Raw genomic sequence first — 16,854 nt, 5'->3', positions numbered from 1 at the left:
CTTTGATCTAGCTAACAAAGGTCCCAGCTTCAGGGACCAGAGGCTGGGAAAGGTTAGCAGATCCTGCAGGGACAGAGGCACCCTGCCTGGCCACTGCTGTTGCTCCTGGTGCTCATTAGCTAGCTTGCTCCTGCCACAGTCACTACTCTGCTTCAGAACAGAAACCACAGAGCTGAAGCTGAATATAGAGGTGAAGCCACTGTTCCCTATGACACTTAACAGCAGAAGCCTGGCAGAGCAGAGCAGTCACCTTGCAGCACTGGGGGGAAAGTCATCCCCAGGGTCATAAGACCTACAAAAGTTTATCTTCAGACTCACTGAGCAGATTTTGTCTTTGGGCACAGACTTTAGGGTCCCATCCCCTCTCATCTCAAGGACATTGTAACATACACTGCCTTGGGTTGGAAAGGATCTTAAAGGTCACCCAGTTCCAACTCCCTGCCATGGGCAAGGATACCTCCCACCAGCCCAGCTTGCTCAAGGTCTCATCCAGCCTGGCCTGCAACACTTCCAGGCCTGAAGCCTCCACAACTTCTCTGGGCAACCTGTTCCAGTGCCTCCCCACCCTCATGGGGAAGAATTGCTGTCCAATGGCCAATCTAAATCCAGCTTCTTCCAGTGTGATGCCATCTCCTCTCATGCTGTCCCTCCAGGCTTTTGTCCCTCCAGCTCTCCTGAGCCCTCCTCAGGTACTGGAAGGCTGCTCCAAGGTTTCCCCAGGGCCATCTCTTCTCCAGGCTGAACAGCCCCAGCTCTCAGCCTGACCCCAGAGGGGAGGTGCTTCCACCCTTGGATCATCTTTGTGGCCTCCTCTGGACCCTCTCCCACAGTTCCATGTGCCTCTTGTGCTGGGGGTTCCAGAGCTGGAGCTCTGCTGGGTGCTCCTGACAGAGACAGCAACTAGCCAATTTCAAGGGACAAACCCCAAAGGCAGAGAGGCCAGGAAAATCCAGAGGGGCTCACTCTGTCCAGGAAGTCCCTGACCTGCTGAAGGTGCATGCAGCATTCTGGAAGATTATTGCTGTTCAGGCTGTGTTGTGGCCCAGGTAGCTGACAGGTAGCTTGGCTGATCCAAAACTCATCATCTTTAACTTTAGAATGTTTAGAATAAACCAAAGCAGGTTGGAAGAGACCTTCAAGATCATCCTGTCCAACCCATCAACCAATCCAACCCACCCAAACAGCTAACCCATGGCACCAAGCACCCCATCACCCACTCCTGAACACCTCCAGTGATGGTGACTCCACCACCTCCCCAGGCAGCCCATTCCAATGGGCAATCACTCTCTCTGTGTAGAACTTCTTCCTAACCTCCAGCCTAAACCTCCCCTGGCACAGCCTGAGACTGTGTCCTCTTGTTCTGGTGCTGGCTGCCTGGGAGAAGAGACTTTGTATTAGGGCAAACCAGTCTGAGCAGGTGGCTGCCAGCTCCTTCTCCTGCTCATGCACAGATGCTTGTTGTTGAAGAGCAGATGCAGCCAGGCTGTTTCCAGCTCTCTCCAGTGGAGTGGCCTGTGCTCTCCTTGGCACACCTGCCTCTCACAGCTCCCCACACTGTGGGCTCCAAGGTGTGTGCCTGCTTCTGCAGGTGCAGGAGCTCTGGGCACAGAAGAACAGTGCACACACAGAGCCTCTTCCAATCCCTTCCTCCCATTGCTGTTCTAATCCAGTTCCCTCCTCACTTTGGTTTTGTGACTCAGTCTACAAGAATCTCACTTGGCTCATGGTGGCAGAAGAAAATGTCCCTGAAAGAAACCCTATGGAGGTGTCAAGTGCTCCCTGCTGAAGCCTGTCCCCTCCAGCTCTCCCTGAGCTCTCCCTGCTCAGACACTGTGCCCCACACACAGGCTGCAGGAGCAGGTATCTTTGGCTGAAGCAGTCAGCCACAGGGGTTTGATCTTCAGATCAAAAGCAAAATGAGGATAAAGATCAGGAGTTTGGCAGAAAAAGGGAAGGGAAGAGAGGGTCGGAGAGGGTCGGAGAGGAGAGGGTCGGAGAGCGTCAGAGAGGGTTAGAGAGGGTCAGAGAGGAGAGGGTCGGAGAGGAGAGGGTCGGAGAGGGTTGGAGAGGAGAGGGTCGGAGGGGAGAGGGTCGGAGAGGAGAGGGTCGGAGAGGAGAGGGTCGGAGAGGGTTGGAGAGGAGAGGGTCGGAGGGGAGAGGGTCAGAGGGGAGAGGTGAGGTTTGGAGGGGAGAGGGTCGGAGGGCAGAGGTGAGGTTCAGAGAGGTTCGGAGAGGTTCGGAGAGGTTCAGTTCAGAGAGGTTCAGAGAAAAGAGGTTCAGAGAGGAGAGGTTCAGAGAGGTTCGGAGAGGAGGGGTTCAGAGAGGAGAGGTTCGGAGAGGAGAGAAGAGGTTTGGAGAGGAGAGGTTTGGAGAGGAGAGGAGAGGTTTGGAGAGGAGAGGAGAGGTTTGGAGAGGAGAGGTTTGGAGAGGAGAGGAGAGGAGAGGAGAGGAGAGGTTTGGAGAGGAGAGGAGAGGTTTGGAGAGGAGAGGTTTGGAGAGGAGAGGTTTGGAGAGGAGAGGAGAGGAGAGGAGAGGTTTGGAGAGGAGAGGAGAGGAGAGGTTTGGAGAGGAGAGGAGAGGAGAGGAGAGGAGAGGAGAGGAGAGGAGAGGAGAGGAGAGGAGAGGAGAGGAGAGGAGAGGAGAGGAGAGGAGAGGAGAGGAGAGGAGAGGAGAGGAGAGGAGAGGAGAGGAGAGGAGAGGAGAGGAGAGGAGAGGAGAGGAGAGGAGAGGAGAGGAGAGGAGAGGAGAGGAGAGGAGAGGAGAGGAGAGGAGAGAAGAGGAGAGGAGAGGAGAGGAGAGGAGAGGAGAGGAGAGGAGAGGAGAGGAGAGGAGAGGAGAGGAGAGGAGAGGAGAGGAGAGGAGAGGAGAGGGTCGGAGGCTTCAGCCTGTCACTAGCTGATTTTGCTGCTTCATCTCCTACTTAGGTTTTTAATCTCAACAAGGCTCCTTCTGAGAGCTCACCTGGTGTAGATCTCTTCCCTTACCCCAGGCTTAGCACTACAGCTGAGCAACATTTGTTCTTTTCATTGTCAGTTGCTGGAAGTGGCAGTGAAGCACAAGCAACTCCCAGACATTCTTTGAAGGGCCTGGACTGAAAAATGGCAGCACAATAATTGCTTGTTTCACTTCCACTGCACTCTGCAGAGCAGACATCTGCACCCATGCTGCTCAGCACAGACGCTCTTCATCCTTGGTGAGGAGACACTGGGGCTTCTGAGAGCATATCACATCTGATACCTTCCTTAGAGAGAGAGAGCTCACACCCCACCTGCACATTTCTTTATTTTCACAGATTCATAGAATAGTTTGGGTTAGAAGGGACCTTAAGGATCCAGCTCAAACCCCCTGCCATGGGCAGGGACACCTCCCACCAGCACAGCTTGCTCAAGGCCTCATCCAGCCTGGCCTCAAACACCTCCAAGGAGGAGGCAGCCACAGCCTCCCTGGGCAGCCTGTGCCAGAGTCTCACCACCCTCACTGCAAAGAATTTCTTCCTCATCTCCAGTCTCAATCTCCCCTCTCCCAGCTCAAAGCCATTGTTCCTCATCCTGGCACTCCCAGCCCTTGTCACAAGTCCCTCCCCAGCTCTCCTGGAGCCCTTCAGGTACTGGAAGGCTGCTCTGAAGTCTTCCCAGAGCCTTCTCTTCTCCAGGCTGAACAGCCCCAACTCTTCCAGCCTGGCCCCACAGGGGAGGTTTTGCAGCCTTCTGATCACCCTCATGGCCTCCTCTGGAGCCTCTCCAGCAGCTCCAGGTCCTTCTTGTGCTGGAGCACCAGAGCTGGAGGCAGTGCTGCAGGTGGGGGCTGAGCAGAGCAGAGCAGAGCAGAGGGGCAGAATCCCCTCCTTGTGCTGCTGCTCTCCCTGCTCTGGCTGCAGCTCAGCACTCAGCTGCCTCTGGGCTGCCAGGGACCAGTGCTGGCTCCTGGGGAGTTTGTCACCAACTGACACCCCCAAGGCCTTCTCCTGCAGGCTGCTCTCCAGCCCCTCCTCACCCAGCCTATACTTGTACACACTTCACACTGCAGCAGGCAGTGCAATACTTACAGTACTTACTGAACTGCAACTAACTTGGGGCTTTTAGACAAAGGCTTTTAGAAACTCAGCATCTTGGAAGCTTTTAGCTCTGTGTCAGGGAAGGTTGCAGTTGGCCAACATTTCAAAGTTGGGTGGTGGAGAAGGGCAGGAAACACTGACAGGCAGATTGATAGCCAAACAAGTGGGCAGCATGGTCTTAGGAAACTATGGAGGCTGTCTTTGGAGCAGAGGGAGCAAAAATAGGAGCCAGAGCTAACAGGGAACAGGGTGGGTGAACAGCCCCAACTCTCCCAGCCTGTGCCCACAGGGGAGGCTCTCCAGCCTCTGGTCATCTTCATGACCTCCTCTGGAAGAGGAGCCGCTCCAGCAGCTCCATGTCCCTCTTATGCTGGGGGCACCAGGACTGGAGGCAGTGCTGCAGGTAGGGTCTCACATGTCTCCTCATGGCCATTGAGTCCTGTGTCCAGTTCTGGGCCCCTCGGTTTAAGAAGGACATCGAAACACTTGAAGGTGTCCAGAGAAGGGCAACAAGGCTGGGGAGGGGCCTTGAGCACAGCCCTGTGAGGAGAGGCTGAGGGAGCTGGGGTTGCTTAGCCTGGAGAAGAGGAGGCTCAGGGGAGACCTTCTTGCCCTCTCCAACTCCCTGAAGGAAAGTTGTAGCCAGGAAGGGGTTGGTCTCTTCTCCCAGGCACCCAGCACCAGAACAAGAGGACGCAGTCTCAAGCTGTGCCAGGGGAGGTTTAGACTCGAGGTGAGGAGGAAGTTCTTCCCTGAGAGAGTTGTTGGCCATTGGGATGTGCTGCCCAGGGAGGTGGTGGAGTCCCCATCCCTGGAGGTGTTCAAGAGGGGATTGGATGTGGCACTTGGTGCCATGGTCTAGTCATGAGGTCTGTGGTGCCAGGTTGGACTCGATGATCCTTGAGGTCCTTTCCAACCTTAGTTATACTGTGATGCTGTGATACTGATTGGCCACTCCAGCTGCTTCTGCATTCTGGTCTCTGTCAGCAGCTGGTTTGTCTCTTACTCTGTCAGTAAACTGCAAGACTGATCCATCCCCAGAGGGTCTGATTCTATGCACAAGCAACACCTAAAGACACCTCCACCCCTAAGCTTGGGAAGGAACTGAGAGCCATTGCATTTGTCTTAATGATTGCACAGACAGATAGATGTATTCTTAAGTGGCTAAACTTACCATGGCCTGGTGAGAAGACATCATCCACAGAGTTCAGGCACAGCACCGGGATCCCTACGGACTTGAGCTTGCGGCACGGGCTGGCGTCTTCGTAGTAATCATCAATTGTAGGGTAGCCAAACATGACTGAGGTGAATTGCTTGTCAAATTCCCTTACAGTTCTAGCCTGAAGGACAGAAGGCAGACAGGGAACTATGTCAGCACCTGGGAAGCAGCAGCCAGCCAGAGCAGAAGCAGCACTGTCACATACCTTCATCACCAGGTCCATGTCAAATAACTGCTCCAGCATTTGGCGATGCCTAAAAAGCAAGAGAGAAAACTTGGAGGCCTTGGGTGCTGCTACATAAGCAGATGGAGAAGAACTCTGCCTCACAGGCAAACCATTCCCTAACAAGAACATGCCTGGCTTTCATTTTCTGTCATATTAAAAACCTGTCTGGACCCCAAGAGCAGAAGAATTGCTCAGTCACACACAGAGGCCAGCAGCAGCCGAATATGCACGAGCCACGAGAGGTGCCCCTGAGAAGAGAACTCAGTGTTTGGGCACACAAAATGCAGGCTGATTTTGTAAAGCAAAGGCTGAAGCAGTCCTTTCCTTGCGGCCCCATCCTCTTTAATATCTTCATTGATGATCTGGATGAGGGCATTGAGTCCATCAGCAGTAAATTTGCAGATGACACCAAGCTGGGGACAGAAGTTGATCTGCTGGAGGGCAGAGAGGCTCTGCAGAGGGAGCTGGACAGGCTGGACAGATGGGCAGAGGCCAAGGGCAGGAGATTGAACACATCCAAGTGCCAGGTTCTGCACATTGGCCACAACAACCCCATGCAGTGCTACAGGCTGGGGGCAGAGTGGCTGAGAGCAGCCAGGCAGAGAGGGACCTGGGGGTGCTGGTTGATGGTAGGCTGAACATGAGCCTGCAGTGTGCCCAGGCAGCCAAGAGGGCCAATGGTATCCTGGCCTGCATCAGGAAGAGTGTGGCCAGCAGGAGCAGGGAGGTCATTCTGCCCCTGTACACTGCACTGGTTAGGCCACACCTTGAGTCCTGTGTCCAGTTCTGGGCCCCTCAGGTTAGGAAGGAGGTTGACTTGCTGGAAGGTGTCCAGAGAAGGGCAAAAGAGTTGGTGAGGAGCTTGGAGCACAGCCCTGTGAGGAGAGGCTGAGGGAGCTGGGGTTGCTTAGCCTGGAGAAGAGGAGACTCACGGGGGACCTTATTGCTGTCTACAACTCCCTGAAGGGAGGTTGTAGCCAGGTGGGGGTTGGTCTCTTCTCCCAGGCAAGCAGCACCAGAACAAGAGGACACAGTCTCAAGCTGTGCCAGCAGAGGTTCAGGCTGGAGGTCAGGAGGAAGTTCTACACAGAGAGAGTGATTGGCCATTGGAATGGGCTGCCTGGGGAGGTGGTGGAGTCACCATCACTGGAGGTGTTCAGGAGGAGACTTGATGGGGTGCTTGGTGCCATGGGTTAGTTGTTTAGGTGGTGCTGGATGCTAGGTTGGACTCGATGATCTTGAAGGTCTCTTCCAACCTGGTTTATTCTATTCTATTCTATTTAAAAGTTACACTTGCATATACCCAAAGTCAATATCATGTCTCAAAAATGAAAGCATCCATGAGGACAGCAGCACAATGGTTTCATGCCGAGGCCTGTGAGGAGCACCCAGGTTTAGGCACATTGATGACAACTCCTTCTGCCAAAGGTCCTTCTCAAAACTCAGGGAGCAAAGCACAAAGAACAGCCAGGTGAAGAGCTGTGACAGCATTCATCATGCCAACACCATGCTCATCCTGACATCCTGCCACCTTGCTAAATGGAGCAAAGGGAGCAAAAGTAGAAGTGGGGAGACTGAGATTGGACATCAGGAAGTTGTTCCTCATGAGGGTGGTGAGAGCCTGGCACAGGCTGCCCAGGGAGGTGGTGGAAGCCTCATCCCTGGAGGTTTTGAAGGCCAGGCTGGAGGTGGCTGTGAGCAACCTGTTGTAGTGTGAGGTGTCCCTGCCCAAGGCAGGGGGTTGGAACTGGCTGAGCCTTGAGGTCCCTTCCAGCCCTGACAGCTCTGTGACTCTAAATAGTGCAGAAGGCAACTCACCTGCTGATGGAGGATTGTAGACAAGTAGTCAAGTAATAGTTGAAGAGAAGCCAGTTCAGAGGCTTCTCCAGAGATTCTACAGATTCAAACACATTCCAGCCTGCAGAGAAGATTGCAGCTGCCATCAAGGGAGTGTCTCTGCCAGTTTTGCCCAGGTAATTTAAAAGGAGCATGCTACAAACAGAAATGAAAACCAGAATGTTAGGGTTTGAGGCTGGATTGCCTTCAGGAGCCACAGAGAAGTCTTCCAAGAGGACCAGAGAGGTCCAAGGATGGACCCAGGGAAGTGTAGAATGGTTATCCTGCCCCACAGTTGTGCTGTCTCTTTACAAGCTGGCTGCATGGCTAGCTCTCTCTTCTCCCTGCTCCTGGGAGCCTGTGAGCTCTCTCTCTGGTGTGGGAGAGGATTTGGAGCCTACCTGCAGCCTCGAGTGCTTTGGCTCATTTTGCCTATGCAATCCTGGCCTGGTTGGGCCTAATGTAAGGAGGAATTGGGGGAGGGGGAGAAAAGAGCACTTAGGTCTGGGTGTTAAGGCATGGCTGGGGAGGAGGCTTTTCTTGGTATGCATTTGTGTATTTTATTTGTTTGCACTGCAATAGGTAGCTTTGAATTGCATTTCCATTTACACTTCCCAATCCTACCCACTCCTGAGTGTTTTCTTTCACTCCTATCAGAAGGGTGAAGGAGCTCTGTCCCACTCCTTCCAGAAGAGTGAAAGAGCTCTGTCTCACTCCTTCCAGAAGAGTGAAAGAGCTCTGTCCCACTCCTTCCAGAAGATTAAAGAGCTCTGTCTCACTCCTTCCAGAAGAGTGAAAGAGCTCTGTCCCACTCCTTCCAGAAGATTAAAGAGCTCTGTCCCACTCCTTCCAGAAGAGTGAAAGAGCTCTGTCTCACTCCTTCCAGAAGAGTGAAAGAGCTCTGTCCCACTCCTTCCAGAAGATTAAAGAGCTCTGTCTCACTCCTTCCAGAAGAGTGAAAGAGCTCTGTCCCACTCCTTCCAGAAGATTAAAGAGCTCTGTCCCACTCCTTCCAGAAGAGTGAAAGAGCTCTGTCTCACTCCTTCCAGAAGAGTGAAAGAGCTCTGTCCCACTCCTTCCAGAAGATTAAAGAGCTCTGTCTCATTCCTTCCAGAAGGGTGAAAGAGCTCTCACTCCTTCCAGAAGGGTGAAAGAGCTCTGTGCCACTCCTGTCAGAAGGGTTAAAGAGCTCTGTCTCACTCCTTCCAGAAGGTTAAAGAGCTCTGTCTCACTCCTTAAACTGAGACACAGAAACCATCAAAGTGTTTTCTCCCAGGTAAAGCAAACACAACACTCAGCCATCCTTTCCTTCTCCACAGCTGCTTGTCTCAGCCCTCCAGCTGTACCAAATGCTTCTAAGAGGCAGCTGATGGAACCAACCCATGGCTCTTGGAGTCTGCTTCCTCCCTGCAGTCAGAGAGGAGCTGAGTGCACCACAGAGGACGTGGGGAGGATGTGCATTAAGAGGTAAGCAGAGCTGGACCAGTCTTGTCTGCATCACTGAAGGGAGGAAAGGTCAGATAACTGTCTCTGACTCATGGAGCAGGTGTGCCCAAGCTGCCACTGAGTTTTGCCATCTTACAAGCTGTTAGTCTCCCTGAGCTGCTCAGTCTGACAAACACAAGCTGCCCCTGGCACACCTGCCTCCCCATCAGCCTCTCTGGGGAGTGCCCCACGTCACACAACTGTTCTGCAGCACAAGGTAGGGGAAATGGGTAGAACCAGTGGAACAAAACTCTGAGCCATGAGGTGGCTTCAGCCCTGCCTTTCTGACCAACTGCAGCGTGCAGCCTACTGCCAGAGTGTAGTTGCACTGCCAAAGGGGAGAGCTCATCAGCACCTGACTCTTGCAGCGAGGAGAAAGGAAAGCAGCAGGCAGAGGGAAGTAGTCGCCACGTTGGGTGAGCGGGGTTACAGCCCCGCGAGGCGAGCGGCGGCTCCTGGCGGGTGCTCGCACTGCTGCCGGTGCTCGCATTGCTGCCGCTGCCCGCACTGCTGCCGGTGCTCGCACTGCTGCCGGTGCCCGCCCTGCTGCCGGTGCCCGCCCTGCTGCCGCTGCCCGCACTGCTGCCGGTGCTCGCACTGCTGCCGGTGCCCGCCCTGCTGCCGGTGCCCGCCCTGCTGCCGCTGCCCGCACTGCTGCCGCTGCCCGCCCTGCTACCTGTGCCCGCCCTGCTGCCGCTGCCCGCCCTGCTGCCGCTGCCCGCCCTGCTGCCTGTGCCCGCCCTGCTGCCGCTGCCCGCCCTGCTGCCTGTGCCCGCCCTGCTGCCGGTGCCCGCACTGCTGCCGGTGCCCGCCCTGCTGCCGGTGCCCGCCCCGCTGCCCGCCCCGCTGCCGCTGCCCGCCCTGCTGCCGCTGCCCGCACTGCTGCCGGTGCCCGCCCTGCTGCCGCTGCCCGCACTGCTGCCGGTGCCCGCACTGCTGCCGCTGCCCGCACTGCTGCCTGTGCCCGCCCTGCTGCCGGTGCCCGCCCCGCTGCCGCTGCCCGCCCTGCTGCCTGTGCCCGCCCTGCTGCCGGTGCCCGCTCTGCTGCCGGTGCCCGCCCTGCTGCCGCTGCCCGCCCTGCTGCCGGTGCCCGCACTGCTGCCGGTGCCCGCACTGCTGCCGCTGCCCGCCCTGCTGCCGGTGCCTGCACTGCTGCCGGTGCCCGCACTGCTGCCGCTGTCCGCCCTGCTGCCGGTGCCCGCCCTGCTGCCGGTGCCCGCACTGCTGCCGCTGCCCGCCCTGCTGCCCGCCCTGCTGCCGGTGCCCGCACTGCTGCCTGTGCCCGCCCTGCTGCCTGTGCCCGCCCTGCTGCCGCTGCCCGCACTGCTGCCTGTGCCCGCCCCGCTGCCGCTGCCCGCCCTGCTGCCGCTGCCCGCCCTGCTGCCGCTGCCCGCACTGCTGCCCTGCCCGCCCCGCTGCCGCTGCCCGCCCTGCTGCCGCTGCCCGCCCTGCTGCCTGTGCCCGCTCTGCTGCCTGTGCCCGCCCTGCTGCCGCTGCCCGCACTGCTGCCGCTGCCCGCCCTGCTGCCGGTGCCCGCCCTGCTGCCGCTGCCCGCCCTGCTGCCGGTGCCCGCCCTGCTGCCGGTGCCTGCACTGCTGCCGGTGCCCGCACTGCTGCCGCTGCCCGCCCTGCTGCCGGTGCCCGCCCTGCTGCCGGTGCCCGCACTGCTGCCGGTGCCCGCACTGCTGCCTGTGCCCGCCCTGCTGCCGGTGCCCGCACTGCTGCCGGTGCCCGCCCTGCTGCCGGTGCCCGCCCCGCTGCCCGCCCCGCTGCCGCTGCCCGCCCTGCTGCCGCTGCCCGCCCTGCTGCCGGTGCCCGCCCTGCTGCCGCTGCCCGCACTGCTGCCGGTGCCCGCACTGCTGCCGCTGCCCGCACTGCTGCCTGTGCCCGCCCTGCTGCCGGTGCCCGCCCCGCTGCCGCTGCCCGCCCTGCTGCCTGTGCCCGCCCTGCTGCCGGTGCCCGCTCTGCTGCCGGTGCCCGCCCTGCTGCCGCTGCCCGCACTGCTGCCGGTGCCCGCACTGCTGCCGGTGCCCGCACTGCTGCCGCTGTCCGCCCTGCTGCCGCTGCCTGCACTGCTGCCGGTGCCCGCACTGCTGCAGCTGCCCGCCCTGCTGCCGGTGCCTGCACTGCTGCCGGTGCCCGCACTGCTGCCGCTGTCCGCCCTGCTGCCGGTGCCCGCCCTGCTGCCGGTGCCCGCACTGCTGCCGCTGCCCGCCCTGCTGCCCGCCCTGCTGCCGGTGCCCGCACTGCTGCCTGTGCCCGCCCTGCTGCCTGTGCCCGCCCTGCTGCCGCTGCCCGCACTGCTGCCTGTGCCCGCCCCGCTGCCGCTGCCCGCCCTGCTGCCGCTGCCCGCCCTGCTGCCGCTGCCCGCACTGCTGCCCTGCCCGCCCCGCTGCCGCTGCCCGCCCTGCTGCCGCTGCCCGCCCTGCTGCCTGTGCCCGCTCTGCTGCCTGTGCCCGCCCTGCTGCCGCTGCCCGCACTGCTGCCGCTGCCCGCCCTGCTGCCGGTGCCCGCCCTGCTGCCGCTGCCCGCCCTGCTGCCGGTGCCCGCCCTGCTGCCGGTGCCTGCACTGCTGCCGCTGCCCGCACTGCTGCCGCTGCCCGCCCTGCTGCCGGTGCCCGCACTGCTGCCGGTGCCCGCACTGCTGCCTGTGCCCGCCCTGCTGCCGGTGCCCGCACTGCTGCCGGTGCCCGCCCTGCTGCCGGTGCCCGCCCCGCTGCCCGCCCCCGCTGCCGCTGCCCGCCCTGCTGCCGCTGCCCGCCCTGCTGCCTGTGCCCGCCCTGCTGCCGCTGCCCGCCCTGCTGCCGCTGCCCGCCCTGCTGCCGGTGCCCGCACTGCTGCCGCTGCCCGCCCTGCTGCCTGTGCCCGCCCTGCTGCCGGTGCCCGCACTGCTGCCGGTGCCCGCCCTGCTGCCGGTGCCCGCCCCGCTGCCCGCCCCGCTGCCGCTGCCCGCCCTGCTGCCGCTGCCCGCCCTGCTGCCGGTGCCCGCCCTGCTGCCGCTGCCCGCACTGCTGCCGGTGCCCGCACTGCTGCCGCTGCCCGCACTGCTGCCTGTGCCCGCCCTGCTGCCGGTGCCCGCCCCGCTGCCGCTGCCCGCCCTGCTGCCTGTGCCCGCCCTGCTGCCGGTGCCCGCTCTGCTGCCGGTGCCCGCCCTGCTGCCGCTGCCCGCTCTGCTGCCGGTGCCCGCACTGCTGCCGGTGCCCGCACTGCTGCCGCTGTCCGCCCTGCTGCCGCTGCCTGCACTGCTGCCGGTGCCCGCACTGCTGCAGCTGCCCGCCCTGCTGCCGGTGCCTGCACTGCTGCCGGTGCCCGCACTGCTGCCGCTGTCCGCCCTGCTGCCGGTGCCCGCCCTGCTGCCGCTGCCCGCACTGCTGCCGCTGCCCCGCCCTGCTGCCCGCCCTGCTGCCGGTGCCCGCACTGCTGCCTGTGCCCGCCCTGCTGCCTGTGCCCGCCCTGCTGCCGCTGCCCGCACTGCTGCCTGTGCCCGCCCCGCTGCCGCTGCCCGCCCTGCTGCCGCTGCCCGCCCTGCTGCCGCTGCCCGCACTGCTGCCCTGCCCGCCCCGCTGCCGCTGCCCGCCCTGCTGCCGCTGCCCGCCCTGCTGCCTGTGCCCGCTCTGCTGCCTGTGCCCGCCCTGCTGCCGCTGCCCGCACTGCTGCCGCTGCCCGCCCTGCTGCCGGTGCCCGCCCTGCTGCCGCTGCCCGCCCTGCTGCCGGTGCCCGCCCTGCTGCCGGTGCCTGCACTGCTGCCGGTGCCCGCACTGCTGCCGCTGCCCGCACTGCTGCCGCTGCCCGCCCTGCTGCCGCTGCCCGCCCTGCTGCCGGTGCCTGCACTGCTGCCGCTGCCCGCACTGCTGCCCCGCCCTGCTGCCGCTGCCCGCCCTGCTGCCTGTGCCCGCCCTGCTGCCGCTGCCCGCCCTGCTGCCGCTGCCCGCCCTGCTGCCGGTGCCCGCCCTGCTGCCGGTGCCTGCACTGCTGCCGGTGCCTGCACTGCTGCCGCTGCCCGCACTGCTGCCCGCCCTGCTGCCGCTGCCCGCCCTGCTGCCGGTGCCCGCCCCGCTGCCGCTGCCCGCACTGCTGCCGCTGCCCGCCCTGCTGCCGCTGCCCGCCCTGCTGCCGCTGCCCGCACTGCTGCCGCTGCCCGCCCTGCTGCCGGTGCCGCCGCAGCCTCCCCGCCCTGGGAAGGATGCGGCCGCAGGCGCCGCTGGGCTGGGTCGGAGCTCAGGCGGCGGCAGAAGCAGCGGCGGCCCTGGCTCAAGTCCAGCCGGTGGCAGCGGGAAAGGGCACAGCAGACGAGGAGGAGGAGGAAGCGGCCGCCCGGTCCCCAGCTCCCCACAGCCGCTGGGCGAGCGCAGGATGCTGAGAGGGACCCTGGGCCATAGTCACACCGTGGGGAAAGGGCCTCCCCAGGCCTGAACCTGCTTTTCAAGTGCCAGGGGCTGCACTTGGGCCACAGCAACCCCAGGCAGAGCTACAGGCTGGGGTCAGAGTGGCTGAGAGCTGCCAAACGGAGAGGGACCTGGGGGTGCTGATTGACAGCTGCCTGAACAGGAGCCAGCAGTGTGCCCGGGGGCCAAGAAGGCCAATGGCATCCTGGCCTGCATCAGGAAGAGTGTGGCCAGCAGGAGCAGGGAAGTCCTTGTGCCCTGTGCTCAGCACTGCTGAGGCCACACCTTGAGTCCTGTGGCCAGTTCTGGGCTCCTCAGTTTAAGAAGGACATTGAGAGACTTGAAGGTGTCCAGAGAAGGGCAAGAAAGCTGGGGAGGGGTCTGGAGCACAGCCCTGTGAGGAGAGGCTGAGGGAGCTGGGGTTGCTTAGCCTGGAGAAGAGGAGGCTCAGGGGTGACTTCATTGCCCTCTACAACTACCTGAAAGGTGGTTGTAGCCAGGAAGAGGTTGGTCTCTTCTCCCAGGCAAGCAGCACCAGAACAAGAGGACACAGTCTCAAGCTGTGCCAGGGGAGGTTTAGGCTGGAGGTGAGGAGAAAGTTCTTCACCGAGAGAGTTGTTAGCCATTGGGATGTGCTGCCCAGGGAGGTGGTGGAGTCCCCATCCCTGGAGGTGTTCAAGAGGGGATTGGATGTGGCACTTGGAGCCATGGTTTAGTCATGAGGTCTGTGGTGCCAGGTTGGACTTGATGATCTTTGAGGTCTCTTCCAACCTTGGTGAGACTGTGATACTGTGAGACTGTGAAGAGAGTAACCCCAGCATCACTAACAGAAAAGCTGCAGGTCTTACTTCACTGCCTGAGACCCTGAAGCTTACAACCAGCAGCTTCATACCAAACTTTTAACTCAAAGCACTCCAAGTTGTACAACTTCACATAGCTCCCTGGACCAACAAAACTCTGTGCCTTGGCTTCTTCTACCATGCTTCAGGGGACAGCAACCTGTAGCAAAGACACCATGAGCCAGGCTGCTATCACAGAGCCTTTCCCCCCACTGCACTACCTATTAGACCACAGGACAGCAGCACCAAAGGGAATCCACTTTGTGGTGTCACCAAAGATTTGCCAGTTGGTAGCAAGCAGCAGCCAAAGAACGGCAAACAGCACCTGGGGGTGGGTTCCTGCCACCAGTTCACACAACTAAACCCCACAAAGAAAGTCACCTGTGGCCCATCTAGGAGCCAGGTGCCACATGCTCCCTGTCACCCACAGAACAGCAGGCACTGAGTCACCACCTCTGCCCTGCAAGAACCCAGGAAGCAGTGAGCAAGCTGCAGGAGGAGAAGCAGGAGCTTGTCTGGCACAGTTCACAGCATGAATGTGCCACAGTGACCCAGGAATCTGTCTGCTGGAAAACCAAGCCCCTTTCCAAAGAACAGTGGCCAGTGACTGGCTGGAAAGCAGCCCTGAGGAGAGAGCCTTGGGGGTGCTGGGGGAGGAGAAGCTCACCAGGAGCTCTCAGTGTGCACTTGCAGCCCAGAAAGCCAATCAGATCCTGGGCTGCAGCAGGAGAAGTGTGGCCAGCAGGGCAAGGGAGGTGATTCTCCCCCTCTGCTCAGCACTGGGGAGACCCCACCTGGAGTCCTGCCTCCAGTTCTGGAGCCCCTATGACAAGAGGGATCTGGAGGTGCTGGAAGGTGTCCAGAGCAGGGCCAGGAGGATGAGCAGAGGGCTGGAGCACCTCTCCTATGAGGACAGACTGAAGGAGTTGGGGCTGTTCAGGCTGCAGAAGAGAAGGCTCCCAGGTGACCTCATTGTGGCCTTCCAGGATCTGAAGGGGGCTCCAGGAAGGCTGGGGAGGGACTGCTCAGGATCTCAGGCAGTGCTAGGACTAGGGGGAATGGAATAAAGCTGGAGGTGAGGAGATTCAGGCTGGAGGGGAGGAGGAAGTTCTTCCCCATGAGAGTGGTGAAGCCCTGGAATGGGTTGTCCAGGGAGGTGGTTGGGGCCCTGTCCCTGGAGGTGTTTAAGGCCAGGCTGGATGAGGCTCTGGGCAGGCTGATCTAGTGTGGGGTGTCCCTGCCCATGGCAGAGGGGTTGGAACTGGATGATCCTTGTGGTCCCTTCCAACCCTGACTGATACTATGATACTATGATAACAGCAGCACAACATCTGGGCTTTCAGTTGCATTCACACCTCTGTGAAGTGGATGCTGCCTTGCATTCTGCAGTGGCAGATGTGTGCTGTGCAGGTTCACAGTGACTCAGACAGCCCTGACAAGGGACAGGTGATAAAAGCTGCTGCAAGATTCAGACAAGTGGATGATTTTCACAATGCACCCCTGGTGAGATCTCTGCTCCTGCTTCATTTTCAACTGGCAAGTGCTCCAATTAATTCTGCAGCACAGAAAGAGTCCCCATGGGGCTGGTCAGAGGCTCTTCCAGCTTTCTGTACAATGAAGCATCTGCTGTCTCCTGTGGAGCAGGGTTGCATAGGCAGACTGCAGGAAGAAGGGGGAACATCCTGCCTAAAATCACCCAGTGGTGGAGGAGAAGTAAAAGCCAGGAACACAACACAGATCCCCTGTGCCAACCTGGCACACTCCAGCACTATTTAGCATAGCAGAATTAGGTTAATCCAAGGACAGAAATAATGCTGAGGACTGAGGGTTCTACTGCAGCTTCAGCCCTGCAGCTCTGCAGCTTCCCCTGCTACACCCTAGGTGCTGTACTGATGCACCACATGTGAAGCTACCCATGAAGAACTACTGTGCTCCAAGCATGGAGGGCATCATTGAAACAAACCTCTCCTGCAGGAGCAGCTGTGGCTCTCACCATCCCCAAGGAAAGGCTTTGTGCAGCACACCAGGTTGGTTGATGTCTTGCATGCTGGGCAGAGAGAGCCTGCCAAGTGAGGTAAGGGCCAGCAGGCTTGCTAACCCTGTCAAGAAGAGCTTTTAACTAGGTTCAGCAAGGGATGGAGAGCAAGATCTGAAGAGGAGCAAAGGCCTGACAGGCCCTGATGAAGCATTCCAGTGACAGCACCATGGGGGAGGCTCTCACACTTCCCTGAGAAAGCAGCACAGCTCCTGTGCCAGTTCATGCTCCAACACAGCATGGGAGAAACCAGGAGGAGGAAGCAGGCTGGGGGTGGTCACAGAAGACTGCACTGCATCACAGACATGAGAGACTCACAGACAGACATGATGGCTGCAGAAAGACTCTTCATGAGAGCCTTAAATGCAAAGAGGAGCATCTAACCCTCAAGAGGAGGGTTTGCCCCTTAGAGGAAGAAGCCATCTAAATGCACAGAACCTTTTCCTGCTGCAAGTTTTCAGAGCTCAGAGCTAACAGATCACAACAACCCCAGGAATGCTGCAGGCTTAGGGCAGAGTGGCTGGAAAGCTGCCTGCAGAGACAGATCTGGGAGTGCTGGTTGACAGTGGCTGAAGAGGAGCCAGGGGGTGCCCAGGTGGGCAAGAAGGCCACCAGCAGCCTGGCCTGGAGCAGCAATGGTGTGGGCAGCAGGAGCAGGGCAGGGATTGTCCTCCTGTGCTCAGCACTGGGGAGGCCACAGCTTGAGTGCTGGGGTCAGCTTTGGGCTCTCACTCCCAGAAGGACATTGAGAGGCTGGAGCAGGTCCAGAGAAGGG

The 16,854-nt window shown here is 60.1% G+C and overlaps 1 protein-coding gene across 1 annotated transcript in view; it reads right to left on the bottom strand.

Moving 5' to 3' along the window:
- Positions 1-16,854, bottom strand: part of ABHD3 (abhydrolase domain containing 3, phospholipase) — a 37,679-nt gene that overhangs the window by 8,446 nt on the left and 12,379 nt on the right. Inside the window, exons 6-8 of the mRNA XM_068165502.1 lie at positions 7,318-7,491; positions 5,479-5,527; positions 5,229-5,394 (exon numbers count right to left, since the gene is read on the bottom strand). Coding sequence (XP_068021603.1) covers positions 5,229-5,394; positions 5,479-5,527; positions 7,318-7,491 — 389 coding nt within the window. The remainder of the gene's footprint in view (positions 1-5,228; positions 5,395-5,478; positions 5,528-7,317; positions 7,492-16,854) is intronic.

Source organism: Melanerpes formicivorus, unplaced genomic scaffold (genome assembly GCF_026170545.1).
Source record: "Melanerpes formicivorus ecotype bairdi unplaced genomic scaffold, bMelFor1.0.p_v2 SCAF_89, whole genome shotgun sequence".
NCBI lineage: Eukaryota > Metazoa > Chordata > Aves > Piciformes > Picidae > Melanerpes > Melanerpes formicivorus.
Note: the sequence above shows the minus strand (reverse complement) of the source record. Positions and strands in the feature narration are given on the sequence as shown.